We start from the raw sequence: 19735 nt of genomic DNA, 5'->3' as shown, positions 1-19735 counted from the left end.
AGAACAAGGCAGTTTTTTAAAATGAAAAGGTTATCATATAATAAATTTGGTTTCAGAAACTCAGAGAAAATAATTGCTTCTTCTGCCTATGTATGCCTAATTCTTTGTATGCAATTTTATAGCTACAAATTCTAGAAATGTCATTACTACATAACTATTCAGATGAAAATTCTTAAAAAAAACCCCCACAAATCTTAAACATTTTTGCAGGAGGGGTGTGGGAATTGACAGGTGTTAAAGGAAAGCCTTTAGCTCCAAAAGTTCCCGGTTTGTGTTTCGTGTTGTATCCTTGTGCTACGTGGGTTTCACACTATGAGTAAAGGCAAACACTGAGGAGCAGAGGAAGGTGGTTCATGGATCATTTGGGAGGTTCAGCACATGTGGTTGATGGTTTGTACTTCTTGTGTTCAGATTACACAAAGAGAAGGTTACTGAGGTGGCAGAATGCACATTAGGGTTAGGGTTGCCTGTGCTGACTGTCTTGCTTTCCTCAATGTAACTCAGAGTTAACTACGTGGTCATACAAGAGCAATAATGCTGGTCCAATATGGACTTTTTTTTGAGCACATTATTGGCATTTGGATCAAATCCCAAGGCAGAGTAGGCTGTTATCCATGACCTTGTGCCGTTTTGAAGGCTGTTAATCGAGTCACTCCAGAGGGAGAGGGAAAATGGGGTCTCCTGTAATGGTAGTGGTGGGGGAGCAGGGTCCCTGGGCCCGCACAAGGGGTACACTGTTAGCCTGGAGTACCTCCTGGGCAAGCCCTGGGTGCTTTGCTTTCAGGGGGAAATCAGCTGGATCCACAGCAGTGCAGCTGTGTTTGCTAAGGGCTTGGCTGTGGTGCTTCTAGACCTGAACTGATAAACCCATGTAGTGTGCAGATAACACAGTCACGGAAGTTGTAGCTCCCAGCAGCCAACTGCACTGTGCTGGTGGCATGGGCCAGGTTCTGTGCTGGGCTCCTGCCCATCGTTGCTTTCCTAGTTTGATGGACAGCTGAGTATTTCATCAGGTCAGCTGGTGTGAATCCAAGGGGTGTTTAGTGGCTCTTGGAGCCCAATCCCCTATTTCCACCCCAGCCTGGAATGGTGTAAGAGAGCTCTCCCACACAATGTGTACTAGAGCCATAGGCTGTGCTGAGTGAGAACATTGTTGTCAGCAGAGCCACTCTGTCTTACCTGTTCCAGGGTGCAATTGCTGTGGATTTATTCAAGCAGAGAAATGGAAACATCTGGTTAAATGTAACTACAGGATTACTTTAGAGGACTCTCTGAGCCTTGTGCACTGCAGCTGTGCTTCACTGGATGTGTGTGATTAAGTTCGTTGAGCTGGAGCTGTTCCTTTTTACGGGAAAGACTGTTTGCTGGAGCCATGCATGGGTAGAGTATGTAGGGGAAGAGGAAACCTTGGCAAAACAGGTGTTTGGTCTCTGCTCCAGGACACAGAAATGTTATGCTTGGTGCAGATGAAGCCCCTTTGGCAAATATGCAGAGTTTTGGGGAGGACTGAAATCAAAGTTTTTTTATAATAGTTGCAAAAAATGATAAAGAACACTGTTTGACAAGGAGGAATGTGACTGACTGATCTACCTGCTGTGAGCTGGCAAAACATTTTTGTGCCAGTTTAACAGTGTGTTTTTGAGAAATTGCTTTGAAACAGATATTCAGGGCACTAAAACTCTTTGTAAATACTGTGTGTTGACTAAAATGTACCATGACTATTGATATTTGTCTTTCTTTTATTTTATATATATATGGGTTTTGAAAGCACCTCTGTAATTACACAAACTATTTTTTTTTCAGTTATGACATGCACTGATTATATCCCAAGGTCATCAAATGATTATACCTCACAAATGTATTCTGCAAAGTAAGTCAAGAAATTGTTACTGAGTTCTGTAACTCGTACTTCTCTCTGAAGTAATCTTTTTGTATCTTTATACATTTCTCTAATGCTGTAAATCCCACTACTGGCAGCAGATACTCCTTGCTGAGGACACTGAACTTACAGAACTCACCCTTTGGATTTATTGACTGTTGTTTAATGTTCACAAAGATAAATGAGACCCTTCAAGTAATTAACATGATAGTCTTGGTGAATAATGCACATAATATTTGTCAAATAAACACATTGAACATAAATAAATATAAGGAGAATATAAGATTTTCTCATCATTCACTGTGTTTAGGGATCTTTGTAGTTCTTGCTGTTGGAGCAGGATAGGCCTTACCCCCTGCTGCTTGTTTTTGTGCAGTTGCTGTGTGTGTCCCACTGTTTGTTACAGATACTGCTAGATTACAGTAGCTTGAGGGTCTGGTGTGGTCAGGCAGGAAAATGGGATGCTCTGGCATCCTGGAGGAGGGAACTTCCTGGCAGCATCTGTTAACTCAAGAGCCTGCCTTGGGAAGTTCAAGATGCTTATTGAACGAAGAGGACATGTCAGTCTGAGTAGTTCCTCCTTTCTGGAGCAATTTTTTTAATGTGTCTTCTGGTTTGAAGGATGAAAGATGCATACTGTAAATAGTTCTTTCTGACTTTTGTTCTCTCTTTCCACTAAGGCCATATGCACATATCCTTTCTGTACCAGTATCGGAAACAATGAGCCCTTACCCTGGTCAGCCTCAGTACCAAGCACTACAGCAGTCCCAGCCCTACACCATCTACCCCCAGACCACCCAGACCTACGGACTACCTCCTTTCGGTAAAAAGTGACTTTTCAAAGACTTCTCCGTGCCTGCAATTACTGTTTTATGTCTCATTAAAAAGCCAATGTTAAGCTTAACTAGTTGTGTTGGAGAGAAGAGTTTGTAGGAGAGTGTATGCGTAGCTTAAATTGTAGATGGGCACTGAGCTCTCGATGGGACTTCAGCTTAAAAAATAAGATTTTTATAAAGCTGTTACTTTGGCTCTCCCCATGAAGTTTGCCATATGGTTCTTGGTTTGGGATCATAATTGTCTCTAGTTGTGGTATAGCTACGTTTGTGCTGTTTCCTTGTTAGTGAAATGACACAACACCCCTTACCACAACTCTGCTTTTTCATTTCCTTTTTGTTGTCCAAGATTAAGACATTTTTATTTCATCTTTCACCAAATGAGAGCTCATGCTAAAATGTCTCCAAGTTTACTAGGTGAATAATTTGCTCTAATAACTGGGCCCTCTTGATAGCTATTCCAGTCTTTGCAAATGCAGCTCTGGAAGAATGGAAAGGAGCAGAGGCTGTTTTATCCCTTAACATGCAACAGTGATGAGAGGGGAGAGCATCATGCCACCGTGCAGGGAACCTGGGGAGCACCCTGGCTGCCTGTGGAAGTGCTTGCAATCACCACTCCTTGCAGTGTTCAAATTCATATGGATATGGCACTTGAGGATATGGTTTAGTGGTGGATGTGGTGGTGATGGGTTAATGGTTGGGCTTGATCTTAAAGGTCTTTTCCAATTTTTCCAATTTTGTGATTCTGAGTATATGTCTCAGGAGCTTATGCATATGGTTGTACTGCACAACCATATGCACTGAGCCTCTTGCAGATTTATCTGTAGTGCTAAAATCTTAGTACCTTGATGTGTGTAAGGATGAATTTTTCTTTAGTTAAAGAATTAGATGTCTTTGAATAAGAGCAGCTACATTTCTGGCTTTTGTTAGCTGCTGACAGAGCATGGACTTTTCTAAAAGTTACAAAGCAATTGATTTGTCATGATATATTTGAAAGATGGTGTAGAAAAGATAATAAATCCAGACTTGGCTTTGTTAAACATAAGTTAAATTACTAATACTGTAATTACTAATGGTTGCTGGGACATACTCCTCTTCACTGGGTGCCTGCACTTTGGTTTCAGTGCCTTGTTGCACTGTTTTGTGCTGTATCTGAGCAGTGGCTGATGGTTTTCTTTGCCTCATTTATTAGGTGTTCCTCAATAGTGTGTTGTGCATGGTGCATTGAGGCTGCTTCGTGTGCTGTTGTGTGTTTTAATGTGTCACATGTTGGTGTTTTTAAAGGCAAATATTTGTAAATATGTGGAGTGCTCCAGTGAAGTTGTGTAAAACATTGGTTTAGACTTCTGCAATTTTGGAGGGAGGGTGTAAGGGTTTTGTTAGTGTGTTGTGTGTGTGATGTTTTATTGGTGGCAGTAGTGGTGGCTGTATTTGGGGGGAGTGTTCATTTTAAAAAAGCCTTTTTTAAAGGATTCTGGAGTGTGGGGGTATTCAGATGCTTCAATATTATAGTTTAAATGTAACACTGGAAGTTCTTCTGAAGATCTGGAAGAAGATCTGCATTTTCTATTGACTTCAAAGGAGCTTTAATCTGTAAAATATCCAAAATGTTGTCAGTTACTGAAATGTCCGGTGTGGATTTTGAGGTCTGTTCTTAAACACCTGAATTTTCAGTGTGAAATCAAGTGTTAGGAAGATGTTAAAAGTCTATATTTCCAGTAATGGAAATCCTACTGGAGAGGTACCTGCTGAGTCATGCAGAGAAGATGGACCTTGCATGGTTTGATGGAGAGGTAGAGGGCAGAGGATTGAACATGCACACTGCAGAGGGAATTCTGGAAACTGCTCCTGCTCACAAAATCTCCAGTGAGCAGGTGGGGGCCAACAACTTGGTCACATGTTTTACCAGAGGGCTTGTTACAGAGGCTGGTGTGTCTTTCTATCCAGTATTTGTTTCTATGCCAGAAGGAAGCCACCATGGGTTATCTAACTGGAACAAACCAGCATGAAATTCAAGCAAGCTGACAAACACCATAGTCTTGAGGTGGCTGAAGTCAGGATGCTCCTTTTAGAGAAGGGATGGCTTATGCTCTTGCTGATTTGTCACCTCTCTTGGTGTTCAGAGCATTGTTCTGCATGGGATGCCCTTGTGGTCTGGGGAGATTTTTTTAAAGAAGCATTAAAATAAGAGTAGTGACATCCAGGCTGCATATGTGTAGCTGTAAGTTGGTATTAGAAACACCATGGTTGTGATGGCTTACATTAACTCGAGAAAAACCAACAAGTGATGGGATGTCCTGTGTGGGGCCTTTCCATGTGTGTAGATGTGTGCTGTGACATTCTGTGACATACAGTGCTGCCATGGGACATGGAAGAGTCTCATTCCCCCTCTCACAACTTCTTCTCCATCATCCTTGAAGCTGTGCTATCTTACAACGCTGTCCTGCAGGATGAGAGGGGAAGAACATGTGCCACCACTCCAGGAGCGTGCCTGACTCTATAGAAAGGAGGACATGTAACAACAAGGCAGTCGTGGAAGGCAGGGGCTGAAAGATGCCTTAGCACATGACCTGAATCAGTTCCAGCACTGCCAACCCCTCTGCCTGTGTCTGACCTGGTGCCACACTGTGGGCATTATCCTAGAGCATGCAGGGTGGGTTTGTGTTTCACTCTCAGGTTGTTTAGCACTTCTGCATGTCATGAGACCATCACACTGTGTTGCTCCTTGTCCCTCTGTCTTGTGCCCTAAGGAGCTTCTGGTTACTGTCCCCTGTAAAAACTGCTCATCCATTTGGAGATGGTGGCACTCCCTTTCCAGACTAAACACAGGTATTCCCACTCTCCTTGGAGGATCTTTTTCCCATATATTTTGTTCTGGAGTTTCTGCAGTGTATCTACAGTCTTTCTTAAATCAGTCTTTCATTTTTGTTTGCTAATTATTGAGGTTCTGGAGGTTTGAAACCTTAACGAAGACACAGCTTGAGAGTCGAAGAGTCAAACCCTGGGGTGGCTGTGCAGAGGGGAGTGATTTAAGTTGACTCATAGGTCTCAGTTTGAGATCAGATATGTAAATAATCAAAGGGCCATTGCAGAATTTAATTCTGACAAAGCTGCAGCATGGAGCGACCTCTTGGAGCTGATGCTCATGTCCAACTTGATGGAGTCTCCCATGTCTCCTAGGTAAGAAACCTAGAGCTCCTAGCCCATGGCTCAATCCTGCTGGAGTGGGTGAAGGGCTGCAGGTGGCTTCTGCAACCTTGGTGCTGTTTTCAGGGTGTTTAAAAAGGAAGGTGGTCTTTCTGATAGCCCTGAACTCTGTCTAGCTCCAAATGTCCTTTGTCCTTCTGCTTTGCACACTCCTGCTTGTTTTTATGTAGATTCTCTCAAAATATTTCTGCTTTCTAACCAGGGCCAGGGAGAACTGTCTTTGACTTTGGCTGTAGATTTGGAGACACTCAAATGAAAGCCTGAAGAGCCCTGAAGAGTGAGGCCTGAGCTGAGCTGCCTCAGTTGAACACTGTTGGCACCCATCAGTGCACAGACCTCGACCTTAACACAGCACCTGAGCTGAGCCACATGCTAAGTGTGCCCTGTACACATAATTACAGTCACTCTGCTCTCCATGCCTTGCCCAGGGTTGTTACAAAAGCATTCCAAAACAACAGGAAATTTTGAAGAAACATTTGGATTTTTTCTTTTTTTCTTTTTTTTTTTTTTAGTTTTTAGTTTTTTTTTAGTTTTAGCTCTATATTTGTTGTTGTCAGTCTAGGAAATTCCTGACTTGTGGCTTGGTTTAAAATATTCATCCCAAAGCCCAGTGAAGTAGTGGAAGCTTTGAGCTTGGCCTTCATAGATCCCAGCTTTGGTGTCAGTGTGGAACAGCTGATGTCACTTGCAGTGCTGTGCAGCTCAGCCCAAAATCACAGCCATTGGCAGGTCCTTTACCTGCATGGGCAGTGAATCTTAGTGACACAAACAGATTTTTAGTTAAAAGCTTTTCAAATTAGTCTTCTTGGTGCTTTTAATTTTCTCTTTTTCAGCCATTTTGTCACCAGCTCTAATCCCTGCACAGCCTGACAGCACTTACTATTGCTGAAATTAAACATTTTCCATGTGTCATTTGTTACTTGCTTCTGTGATGAGCAAAAATCTAAATCTGAGGTAGGAGCATGCTGTTTGGTCCCAGCATATTTGTTTGTAACTGGTCCAATTTATCTGATTCAGGTGCACTGTGGCCAGGTATGAAACCTGAAAGTGGTTTAATTCAGACTCCATCTACAAGTCAGCACAGTGTTCTTACCTGCACTACAGGGTTAACCACAAGCCAGCCCAGCCCAGCACATTATTCTTATTCCATTGAAGGTAACTTGGCATGGTTTTTATCTGCATCTCTCTCCACCTAACTGAGTCCAGATACCAAACTAGAGAGGCTTGCACGCTTGTCCTTGGTTTGTGCATGCTTCTTCATGCTTTGCCTCTTTTCTCTTTGTGCCTTTGTGTTTCTGGGTTTGTATTTGCCTCTTACCTGTGTGTGCTCCAGGCTGGCTCGTGCCATGCTGCTGGGCTGAACAGGGTGAAGAGCAAGTGGGAAGGGGAAAGAGACTACATGTTGTGTTTCTGCATGCTTTTCTGGGAATGCTCTTGCATTTCTCTTTTTGTGGTCTTTAGCTTGATGTCAGGAAATATGCTGACTGCGGTGAGATTTTTAAACTTTTGCTTTTAATTCCTTCTGGAGGTAGATGGCTCTTGCATATCACACAAGGTTGTTGACCTGCTAGGAAGTGAATTTCTCAGTATAGAACTACCATTCAAATATAATTGCTGGAAGTGCCACATCTAAGAAAGCAGGTGCTGAATTTCACCAACTTCCACTGCAGTTTTTAGGATTGAATGTGCCAGATAGATGAATAATGGAATATTGTTGCTTATGGCACATATGTGCAAATTGATACCTTTTCTTTAGGCTGGAATTTGTCATTTATGTTTTGGTGAGGAATTGTGAAAATTTCTCTCTTTCTCTGGAAATTTTATAAAGCATTTCAGGGACTAGTAATTTCTTGTGGAATATTTTCACAGAATAATTCAGGGACTTCAGGAAATTTTTAGTTCAGCTTCCTGCTCAAAGAGTAGTTGATACAGAATTCAGAACCAGATGGTTCAGAGCTTTATCCAGTTGGATCTCCAAGGATGGAAATTTTGCCAGTTCCAGAACTGGCTGTCAGTACAATGAAGTGTTTTCTCTTTTGCCAACTCAGAGCTTTCCCTGTTTCATGTTCTGACCGTTTCTCTCCTCCTCCTGCTGCTGCACACCTGCAAAAAGAGCCTGTGTCTGTCCTCTCACTGATGCCTATGCAGGTACCAACAGGCTGCATCAAGCCTCCAAAGCCACCTCCTCTCCTGGCTGGACAGTTCCTCTCCCCTGAAATGCCCCTTCCAGGGCAGGTTCTCCAGATGCTTTACTGGTTTTGTGTCTCTTTACCAGACCCACCAAATTTTATCAACACATTTCTTGTGCTTGAGGGGCCAAACTGAATGCCATAACCAGATGTGGTCTCATGAGAGCCAAGAAAAGGAGGATAATTCTTAAAATTAGCAGTGAGTGGGTTCTAGCATATCTCTCATGGAGAAAAGTCATGTGGCATGTCATGGTGCTTGCTCAGCTTGCATTATTATGACTGTCAATGGCCCAGTGTAATATTTATCCTTAATTCACTTTTCACGTTCATAACACGAGGAAAGCAATACTGGAAATCCTCCCAGCAAAACCCTCCTTCCTGTAGTCCCACCAGCAGAGCAACTTACTGTGTCACTTTAATTGCTTTAATTAACACCAGCTTTAATTACCAAGGATCAGGAATGGTTCTGCACAATGTGACCCCTGCCAGATTTCCCAGAGATGTCCCATGGGGAGCAGGTGGCTCCCTGGGGTTGCTGAGGTGACAGACCCATGCCAGGCCTCACTCTGTAAAATTATAAAATCACAAATGTGTTTAGGCTGGAAGGGACCTTAAAGATAATTCACTTCCAACCCCTCTGCTATGAGCAGGGAGGGACACCTTCTACTAGACCAAGGTTGCTCCAAGTCATGTCCAGTCTGGCCTTGGACACTGCCAGGGATGGGGCAACCACAGCTTCACTGGGCATCCTCACAGCCAAGAATTCCTTCTCAATATCCCATCTAGCCTTGTCCCCTGGCAATGGGAAGCCATTCCCCCTTATCCTGTCACTCCATCCCTTGTCCAAAGTCCTTCTCCAGCTCTCTCTGAGCCCCTCTAGATGCTGGAAGGGGCTCTAAGGTCTCCCTGGAATCTTCTGCAGACTGCTCAATCCCAGCTTTGTCAAGCTTTCGCACAGGAAAAGGATTTAATCTGTGCTGCTGGGAGAATGTGTGATGTGAAAAGTTTCCCTGCAGGCTGCTCTCTGAAAGTATGCACAAGTCACTCCAAAGTGTGCAAAATTCACTGCAGTTGTGTAAATGCTGTTGCTTTTTGGAACAACTTTTTGCAGACTCGCAGGAAAATTTTCCTTTTTCAGATTTTCTACATTTCCTTCTCAAGCAGCACACCAAGGGGTCAGCTCAGTTCAGGGGCTGGTGCTGGAGAGCAGAGCTGGAAGGATGGACAGAGTTTTAATAATAATCCCTGGAATATCTGTCTTTTCTGTCCACTCAAATCAGCAGGGTGAGACACAGTTGTACAATGATGCTGACCCACTGGTGGGGAATTTCAGTGCATGGTTCTGGTTTTGGCTCTTTGAAAATGAAGCAAAGCAGATTGGGATTAATAAGGTAGGGGAGGCAGGGATGTAATGAGGATGAGGTCTGAAGTGGGAGATAAAGGAAGGAAGAGAGGAAAAGAGTCGTGGCATCTTTAATAATGCAGTACTTGTGCTTACTGGTCTTTAAACCCCAGCCCTTGAAGTCATGTTTGGCAAATCTGTGCCAAATATTTTTGAATGGTTCTGGCCCATTCACAGGTAAAAGGAAGTGGCCCACAGTGCAGAAACAATTGGTTCATCTGTGTGGTGGGAATTGTTTGAAAAAATCTGATCTGTAGCACTGTTTAGATACAGGATTATTAAAAGGACCTGTTGGAGGGAGACCAGAGTTAACACACAATGAAGTTCATGTGAGGGAATGCCAAACCTTGAAACCTTTTTTCTCATTTCTTAACTTCTGTAACCAGTCTCAGTGGAGAAGCAGCCTCTGCAGAGCATTGCAGACAAGAATCACTTTGTTTCCTCTCCATAATAGTCCTGAGAGCAGTGGTGTCACAGCATCTTCCAGAGGGTTGCTCTGTCCCAGCTGCATGGCAGCTTTGTTCAGGTAGCAAGGGTCTTTTATGGAAAGCCTCACAGGGGCTTAGGCAGGGACCTTCTCTTAAGGTGGTAACAGCCTTGATAGTTTCCATAATGTGGAATTGGAAAGAGCTTTATTTGGAAACTGCCCCCTGATTTTGAGCAGTGTTTATGAGGAGTGTCTGTGACAGGTTCCTTGGCTTGCACAGCTGGGCTTCAAGTAGCTGTAGAGCTACTGTAGGTCCTTGAGTGTCTTCATTGCCATTATTGCTGTTCAGTTCAGCCCTTTTGTCTTTTTCTAAATATTTCTGGGGCTAATTCCCTTTGTTTCTGCTTCCACAGAGATGACACCCTTCATATTTCTCATCTCCTGTAAATACTGTGTATTTCTACACATCTTTTAAGATCTGTTTCTTTTGTTTTCTTAACTTTTTTGAGGCATGTTTTGGATCCATTCCTCTTTCCAGGAGGCACCAGGTAGTATTGGTGCTTTCCATAGCACAACATGCACTCTTCAGGAGTTCATGGTGGGTCTGTTTCCCTGGGGGAGCAGGACTGAAGCCTTCAGAAGCTCGAGTTCTTGGGGTGAATTCTGCATGGCAGTATTTGCAGAAAATAAGGGTTTTTCTTAGAGGTATGGTAAAATATGAATGTGAATTTCTGCAATTCTTTACATAAGCATCTAAAAGTAATTTTTTGGTTTTATTTGTGTGCAGAGGAAGGTGGTTTAGGAAAGAAAATAGTTCTTGGTGGCATCTGTTTTTGTTTCTGCTGATTTAATTATTTGTTGCTATCCTTGTGAGTCCCAAAACCCCATGTTGAGGAATGTTTAATGGAGTGGCCCTGTGTCTGCAACCCCCAAAAAACTGTTAAACAACTGGTGTTCCCAAGTGCTGTTCTAGCAGCTTCTTCTGTGTTTTGGGAGATCAGAATGCAGTGCCACAAAGTTTATGAAACCTCTTCAAGTTGGTACTAACAACTGCACATTTATAAGAATTTGTCCTATGAGCTGTTGACAGATTATTTCAGAAAGTCACATCCAAAAAGCAGTTCTAGACAGAGGGATGTTGGGAGAGATGCTCACTTTGTCCAGCAGGAAACACTCTTTTTCTACTATTTGAAACATTCTTAATGTTTCCTTAAATTTTAAATCTAATTAGATTAAGAATTCTAAGTTTGATGCAGATTCTTTTTTAACAGAACTGATTTAAACACATTTATGTCCTTTTTCTCGATTTATTCTGATTAATTTTCAACTGCTACTGATTGATCAGAATGGGATTGTTGTCTTATCAAAACATGTAGTAAAGATGTAAAACCTTTTTAATTCTACACCAATTGCTTAGCAACCATGGAGGGAAAAGGTTTCTGAACCATTTGAAAGGACTGTTTTTGAAGATACATTAGCTCTCCTTTCCTGTAAACCCAATTGAAATGTGACTGGTGTCAAAATACAGCCCAGTCCTTTTTTGGCTGTTAGTAGCAGAGTGCTGCTGGAAGCAGTAAGTATTTATTTCACAACTTCTCATTTCTTAAGCTTTTCTAGAATATTTAATGCAGTAATTCTCAATTTTACAGCATCAACTACCAATGCCAGTCCAGTCTCTACATCCTCAACTGTTGTCAATATTTCCACATCAGCAGTAGCCAGCATCTCACAGGTAAAACTTCCTTGGTAAATTTATGTGCACCGTCTCCTTTACCTTTGTTTAACACATTGCTCAAAACTAACATGGAAATGTCACTTCAAATGGAGCACAGTGGTACTGGAGTTGTGGGGCTCAGTGTGTAACTCAAAAGTCACCAAATCCCTCCTGTGTCTCTGACCACGATGCTTCTCCCTTTGGCCTTTGCAACAAACTCACTTCATCTGTTCAAAGCTGTTGCCTCATCTGCAAATTGTGAGGTGAGTCTTGAAACTGAGATCCCTGCAAGAGAGATGGAGAGGAAGAAACAATTCAGCTATTTAGAGGACTAAACTTGCAAGGAGGATTAGAGGTGGATGTTTTTTGGATGCCTTTGTTCTCCCTCAAGAAGAATAGAAAATGAGGTTGTACACAAATAAAACCCCAACCCAATAAAGTATGGTGTGCATTCTGATAGTAGAATCAGGATGTTCTCACTAGAACAAAGTGAGACAGCCCTTCAAGCTATCAAAGACCATTACCCCCTGCCTTTTTCCTCTGTGGGTGGTTAATTGCCATTTGAGTACTTGGATATACAAAGGAAGCCTCCAGTGTCCAGCTTTTTAGAAAGAGAATACAGGAAATGTGGAAAACGCAGTGGATGCACAAAAATCCTTCTGTGCTTATGCTGTTGCTTTTTAAACATAAACTTGTTTGGAACTGTAAGGAGAAAAGAAGATTTTCTTTCGGTATTTCAGACCAAAGTACCTGGTTCACAAACCCAGGCTGCTCTTCAAGGGAGTCAAGACAGCACTGTGTACCAGAGTGGTGTGATGTGACATTTGGGGTCACTGCTTTTTTTGCTATCAGTAGCAGAAGTTAAAATCCTCAAGCACAGCTCCAGATGCTGAGTGATTTCCTAAATGATTTAAGTAGTTTTCATAAATGGATACCTTGCAGCATGCAGAATTATTGCTTGATGAAGTCAGGATGGCAGGGCCATTTATCCTGTAGTTGTGCCCTCAGCAAAGGTCACTTTCTGTCACTGTCCAATGCAAGACAAAACCACACATTCCAGAGTACAGAGTGCACTGATGTCTTGGCATCCACTCAACTCCCCTGTTACTGTATTTTCATGAATTCATTATGAATTAGTATTTGCAGACATTGGAAGCAGAGGAATGGCCCTGTGATCACTGGTCTTCTCTGCAAAACCTGCCTGTGCAGGAGCCATTGGGCAGCAAGAGCTCTCAGCCCTTTTTGGGAACATCTTACATCAGCAGAATGAAACAGCATAGTCAGACTGTGTTCTTGCTGGGATTTTTCTTGGACAGGATATTCTAATACAAAAATAATCCTGATTCAGAGTGTTTTCTGAATGAGGTGTCTACCATCAGTAACTCTTTCCTCCAACAGGAATATCCTACGTACACGATCCTCGGCCAGAGTCAGTACCAGACCTGTTACCCGAGCTCAGGCTTTGGAGTGGTGCCACCAGCAGACAGCAACACGGAGAGTTTGGCTTTAGCCACCACCACATACCCAGAGGAGAAACCAAATGCCCTGGTGCTGGCACGGGCTGTGCAGAGACCTTCCTCTGGTGAGGCGGGGTCTGTAAAACACCTCTGCTAAACAGTGCAGGGGGCAGCTATGGGGAAACATCTCCAAAGGGTGCCTGCAGCACCTTGTCATGCTGGGCCTGATGGGACACTTGTCAGGCTGGTCTCACTGGTGTGCAGAGTGTTAAGGTAAACTTAGATATCAGAAGTTTTCTACTGCTGCCATTCCAGGATACCTAGCATGTACTCTGTGTGCTCCAGGGAGAGGGAGTACCCTGAACACCCTGAACACCTGGCTGCAGGGGAGAAAGGTGCAGGAGGAGGAGGTGGTGGTGTACTCTTTCCCTAGGAAGGGTGTTCTTACCAGGAGCAGAACAGGCTCCCTCACGTGTCCCTGTCAGTCATGGCCAGGTTGTGTCTCCAGGGCCAACATCATTACCGTTGCTCTTTTATATTCAACTGTCATTAAAATAAAATAGACATAGCTGAGGGATAGAGTAAGTCCAGGGCAGTGAATGACTGCAGGGTTCCAGGCCTTAGGATGGAGGGTGTCTGCTCTGGCTTTGCTCTGCAGGGCAGTAGCTCTTGCAATAGCTCAGTTCTGGGGGACTGAATTGAGCAGACAGAGCTGTTTTGAAATGATGGGACAAAGAAATCATGACTTATGTTCTACATAACCTGATGGGTTCAACTACTACTGCATCCACATAGTAAAGTAGCATCTTAGCTTTTGCTAAGGTGGTTTGTGGTCAGAGCTGTTTGTTTTGGTGTTTGTTTTGAGACACAAGGGGATGAGAGCTGTGTGTTTTTTCTTCTTCCAGGAGATGCATCTACAAGTCCTTTGCTATCAAGAGCAACAGCTAGTAAAGAGTTAGATGAGCAAGCAAGAAAAAACATCCCTGGAAAGAACAGAGGGAAGAGGAAAGCAGATACCTCCTCCTCGCAGGACAGTGAACTGGAGGTAAATAGTAATCTTTTCTAGAGGTAGCATTGCAGAATAGTGTGATGGTGAAAATTCTCCTCCCTTTTTTTCATTCCATCTCCATGGAAATGGAAGGTGATTATAGAATGGTTTGGCTTGAAGAGACCTTTCAGGGTCCTCTAGTCCAACCACCCTGCAATGAACAGGAACATCTTCAAGTAGATGTCAGGCCACTCAGCTCCAACCTGGTCTTGAATGTTTTCAGGAGTGGGGCATCCACCACCTCTCTGGGTACTGTGTGCCAGTGCCTCACCACTTTAATTTTAAAAAATGTCTTCTTTACATCTAATCTGAATTTACTCTCTTTGAGTTCAAAACCGTTCCCCTTGTTCTGTCACTACAGCCCCTACTAAAAGGTCTGTCCCCATGAGTTCAAATTGAGAGTAGGTTTAGATTAGATATTAGGAAAAAAATGTCTTCCCTATGAGGGTGGGGAGGACCTGGCACAGGCTGCCCAGGCAATTTGTGGCTGCCTCATCCCTGGAAGTATCTGAGGCCAGGTTGGATGAGGCTTGGAGCAGTCTGGTGTAGTGGAAGGTGTCCCTGCTCATGGCAGTAAATAAACTCCACTGCAATAAACTGAAGAGTTGAATGTATTCAGCCTGTAAGATGATGACTGTTGTTCATACCTGTTAAAGCATACTGCAGCTAACCACAAAATTAACTCTAAAACTTGTGCCTTTATTGCAGTTCAGTGCCTGGAATATCTCAGCTCTAACCTACTCTTGTTCTCTCTGCAGCGGGTGTTTCTCTGGGACCTGGATGAGACCATCATCATCTTTCATTCTCTTCTCACAGGGTCTTATGCTCAAAAATATGGCAAGGTAATCCTGCTTTTCCATTGAAGAAAACCCATTTCTGTCATGCAGAATTAAATGTTAGTCTTTGGAAAAGGAGTAGTTTGGGGTTTTTTAAACTCTCTATGGTGGTACTTTTAAGTTGTTGCCAGTTTGGGGCTGGGAAAGTACTAAATTTGGCTTTATGCAGAGCTAGGACATGGATATCACCAACATGTCCATTCTTAAAATGCAAGTCTGTCAAACTGGTTTCATCCTCACTGGGAGTAACTGAGGTCCTTGTACTTAGAGAAAAGAAGTGGTTTTTCTCCTTCAAAATACGTTGTAGATTTTAGAATGTTTTGTATGTGCTGACTGTGAAAATGTATCAGTCTCTCCTGTGGAGCACTGAAGTATTTGGTTTTTCTGTTTGTTTTTTTTAAGTGAGTTGTTTAAAATATTAGGGAAAATGTAGTTCACACCATTGAATGTAGCTGGAATTATGCCAGGTTTGATATAGAGTGGAAAACTCTGTGCAGTTTAACTGATGAGAGATTTATGACAATTCCTTCTGCCCATATCCACAGTGCATTTACATTTTCTTTTTGTGTTTTTCCAGGATCCAACTCTAGTGATTGGCTCAGGTCTGTCCATGGAGGAGATGATTTTTGAAGTTGCTGATACTCACTTGTTTTTCAATGACTTGGAGGTACATGGCAAATGTGTTTGAAAGGCAGAATTCCACATTACCATGTCAAAATTGCTTCTCACTCTTTGTGAGGGCTCTGTCCTTCAGAGCCTCTTAACTGCTTGTTATAAGCACAGCCAAATCAGGGGTGCACTCTTAACTGAGACAGGCATTCTGCAGCCTTCTAGTGTCAGGAGCTCTCTCAGTTTCTTCTGGGTTTTTGATTGAACCTGTACAAATAAATAGAGTGATGTCTGATCCATTCTGTATTTGCATTTCTGGACTGGTGAACACTTTGCTTCCACTGGTTTTCTTTTGAAATGGAGAGCAGAGATGTGAGGAAAAGGCAGTTTTGAGGATGTCTGTTCTCAAGGGCTGTGACTAAGCCAAGGACAGAATGCAGGAGGTGACTTTGGCTGTGGAACAGCTTTGAAGGACATGCTGCATAGACAAGCAGGCTGTACCCATGCAGGACCCACAACACCCTCTCTTTTTCTTCTGTGTTGTCTTTGATGTAACTCCACTCAATGTAATTTTCAGAATTGACAGCACTAGTTTAAGGCTTAGGAAGGCTGAATATGAACAGGTAGCAGTTAGTTGTAGATGTGTCACTGATGGTTTTGTTGATGCAAATAGAGACTTAAATGCTATTTCCATTGTTTCTGTGACTACTGGCAAGGGTGGTAATGAGTTACCTCCCTCATTTTACCTCAGGGAAAAAAGCAACAAAAAAAATAAATGAAAATGCCAAATTTGTGCTTGTGCTGGAAGGAGACTCATCAATGTTTTAGCTGTGTGCTCAGCCACAAATGTACTGCTGTAGGTGTTGGTTAGTGAGTTAAATCAGCTGCACTCAGCACTAGAGTCAGTTCTACCACACTGCTGTGGCTCTACTGACCCTTGTTGAGAAAATGGAATAGCAGTGCTTGACCATATCATGTGCTTTTGGGGTATTTTTGTTTTGTGTTTGCTTTTTTGAAATGGCAGAAGATTTTCAAGTGACAAGTGAGCTTTGAGTGCAACCTATTCAGTGAGTGTTGAAGTTCTTTTTTGGCAGACAACTCAAAATGCCATAGAAATGCTCTTGTTTCAATCCTTTCTGGTACTTAAGATCCCAGGCTGGGCAAGGACCTCTAGGGGCTGGGAATTAAAACCCAGTAGTGGCAGATGAAGCTAGTGTAAACTCTGTGGGTTTGTGGAGGCAGTGTGGCATGGCTTGTTGCTGCTGAGAGGTGTGAAGGGATTGATTTCTATCACAGTTTCTTTAATCAGCAAATGTCAGTGTGTTTCTGGATTACCACAACATGACTTTATTTTTGTTTTTTTTTTTGTCTTAAACAGGAGTGTGATCAGGTACACATAGAAGATGTGGCATCAGATGACAATGGCCAAGATCTAAGGTACTGTACTGCTGAAGATGTACATGCAGTAGATGTATTGTTGATGTAATCAGGTTTTGTGAAGTCTTCAAATGCAGGTGGGGTTAAAGGATGGAGCTCAGCATTGTGCAGGGGATGAAACCTGGCAAAATGTTTGTTGGGGGGCATTTCTTCAAAGACCTACAAAGCATATTAAGAATTTTGGAATTGTGAATTACATTGTCCACTGTTGAATGCTGCCTCTGTGCTCAATGACAAGTGAGGAATGGAGAAACAACTCATCAGATCTCATGATGACAGCATTAGATTAGTAACCTAATCTAATGGTCACTCTAATTAGATTAGTGGGAAAAGTCCCTGCCTGTGGCAGGGGTTTAGAATGAGATGATCTTGATGGTCCTATTCAACCTATACCATCCTGTGGTTTCATTATCTTGACCTTTGAAAGTCCTCCTGTGGTTTGCATCCCTCTGAGACCTTATGGTGCTCACTATCAAACAGGGGGAGGAAGGTTTTTTAACTGAGCTGAATTGGCTCATTAAAAAGTCTGAGAAAGATCTGTCAGGGAGAAGGAAATACAGGGAAAGTGGTGAAGCAGGACTTGCTTTATGCAGTCATAAACTGGTGAAGCAGCTCATCTGCTTGTGGAGCTGCAGCTGTGGTTGGAAAGGCATGGATGCTATGTTTGGAAGATGTGCTGGGGTTAACTGCTGCAGGATGAGGAAGGGGTCAGTGGGCAGGATGCTCCGTATGGCTGAGGAGTGAGCAGCCAAAGAGTAAAGGAAGGTTTTGTAGTGGAGGATGTGAAAGGGGTTGTATCAGTGCAGCAGTTCAGAGCCAGCAGCAGCTGTAGCTGGATGTCAGCATTCCCACAAGAGCCAGGCTCTGCTCTCCAGGTGCCAGGGTGCTTGTGCAGCTCCTCTCCGAGGTGTTCTCCAGCTGCTGCCAGCGCTGCCATCAGCAGCCCTGCCAGAAATGCTGCGGTGCTTCTGCTGCTGTGGCACACCTAATGCATCTGCTCTCCTGGCACAGCAACTACAACTTCTCCACGGATGGGTTCAGTGGCTCGGGAAGCAATGCAAACCACAGCTCCTCGGTGGGTGTGCAAGGAGTGGACTGGATGAGGAAATTGGCCTTCCGCTACCGCAGGGTACGCGAGATCTACAACAAATACAAAACTAACGTTGGAGGTGAGTGGTCACCTGCACCGAGGTCTGAGCACTGTCAGGAGCAGAAGTGGTCTCCACTTCTGTCTGCTTTTAATTCAGAACTGGAGGCTTGAAGAAAATGATATTTAAAAGCAATTACAAGCATGGGAATAAAAGAAGGGAGGGTGATTTTAAAAATTATACGTGAATGAGCTTAATATCTTAATATTAATATTAATAAAGTGGAAAGGGTCCTTAGAAAGCAGAGAGAGAGGGTGACTGTAAGGAATTCCTTCCCCTGCTCTGTGGCCTTGGACCCCTGCTACTGTGAGTGCTTTGTACGAGAGAAGAGCCTTTGCCTGTATCCTGAGAAATGCTTTGAAATAATCGCAGAGAAGTGTCTGCCCAGTTCCCCACGGTCAGACTGCTGGATGGATGTCTGGGCTCATGCATGTCACTGGGAGCTGGCTTCTTTCATTGCTTTGAGACAGTCCAGCTTCCAGAGGCCTTCAGTTCTGTTATTTATTGCAGAGCAGGCAGTTGGTGCACAGGGGGACAGCCCTCCCTGTGTCAGACTTGCCAGGCAAACATGTGTTCCTCACCTTCCAGGCCTGCTTAGCCCACAGAAGAGGGAAGCTCTGCAGCGACTGAGGACCGACATAGAAGTGCTGACAGATTCCTGGCTGGAAACTGCATTAAAATCCCTGCTGCTCATCCAGTCCAGGTATGGAACCTGGAAGTGCCTGTGAGGCTTTCTCAGCCCTTTCTGGCCCTTGGGTGCAGTGCTGTGCTGGGCACTGCCCCATCACTGCTGCTGCTGTTTGGCACAGGTGCCAAGTGACTGAGGGCAGGAACTCCACCCCTGTTTCTCTGCTGCAACAACTGTAATTAGCAAGGCTAATGCTCACCACATGGTTTTTCTGACAGGGAATTCTGCCAGAAGCAAAGCAAAAATTACAAAAACTTGTCCTAAAATGCCTCCTAAAAGCAGGACAGCAAAGCACATGGAGAAGCTGATCAGACTTCCCAGAGCAGTCCTGGCAGCACTGCCTGTAGATGTGCTGTTACAAGTGTTTTTCTTCTTTTAGAAAAAACTGTGAGAACATCCTGATCACAACCACCCAACTGATGCCAGCTCTTGCCAAAGTTCTTCTGTATGGATTGGGCGAAGTGTTTCCCATTGAAAATATTTATAGTGCTACAAAAATAGGTAAGGGGTTTTGCCAGGTCTCTGGCACTGTGGCATCTGCTGAGGATTAGCTGGGATTTTTACATGGGGAAATGCCATTTCTGCAGCTGAGCAGCTCCATGCTGTGGTCCACCTGGTCCAGGCTTCTGGCCTCAGGAGCTGAACTGGGTGCTACCCCTGCTCAGTAAGACAAATGTTTCTGTACTGGGAGGAGGGGACCTGTTCAGGCTCCATTTCTCTCTGTCTGAGGCTCCTTACAGGGGGATTGTCTTTGGCAGGTAAAGAGAGCTGCTTTGAGAGGATTGTGTCACGGTTTGGAAAGAAGGTCACTTACGTGGTGATTGGAGATGGGCGTGATGAGGAGGTTGCAGCCAAGCAGGT

General features: G+C 43.6%; 1 protein-coding gene across 9 annotated transcripts in view; it reads left to right on the top strand.

The window, feature by feature from the left end:
* Positions 1-19735, top strand: part of EYA3 (EYA transcriptional coactivator and phosphatase 3) — a 42179-nt gene that overhangs the window by 18292 nt on the left and 4152 nt on the right. For 3 of the 9 annotated variants that reach the window (XM_058856739.1, XM_058856738.1, XM_058856740.1), the window contains 13 exons: positions 1804-1870; positions 2560-2702; positions 6937-7074; positions 11587-11669; positions 13047-13233; positions 14014-14153; positions 14915-14998; positions 15570-15659; positions 16980-17038; positions 18050-18207; positions 18775-18889; positions 19254-19375; positions 19633-19733. In XM_058856739.1, coding sequence (XP_058712722.1) covers positions 1804-1870; positions 2560-2702; positions 6937-7074; positions 11587-11669; positions 13047-13233; positions 14014-14153; positions 14915-14998; positions 15570-15659; positions 16980-17038; positions 18050-18207; positions 18775-18889; positions 19254-19375; positions 19633-19733 — 1487 coding nt within the window. The remainder of the gene's footprint in view (positions 1-1803; positions 1871-2559; positions 2703-6936; positions 7075-11586; positions 11670-13046; positions 13234-14013; positions 14154-14914; positions 14999-15569; positions 15660-16979; positions 17039-18049; positions 18208-18774; positions 18890-19253; positions 19376-19632; positions 19734-19735) is intronic. The other 6 variants (XM_058856741.1, XM_058856744.1, XM_058856742.1 and 3 more) reach the window with 6 other exon arrangements.

The sequence above is a fragment of the Poecile atricapillus genome, chromosome 24 (assembly GCF_030490865.1).
Source record: "Poecile atricapillus isolate bPoeAtr1 chromosome 24, bPoeAtr1.hap1, whole genome shotgun sequence".
In the NCBI taxonomy this organism is placed as follows: domain Eukaryota; kingdom Metazoa; phylum Chordata; class Aves; order Passeriformes; family Paridae; genus Poecile; species Poecile atricapillus.
This window is presented reverse-complemented; position numbering and strand designations above follow the sequence as displayed.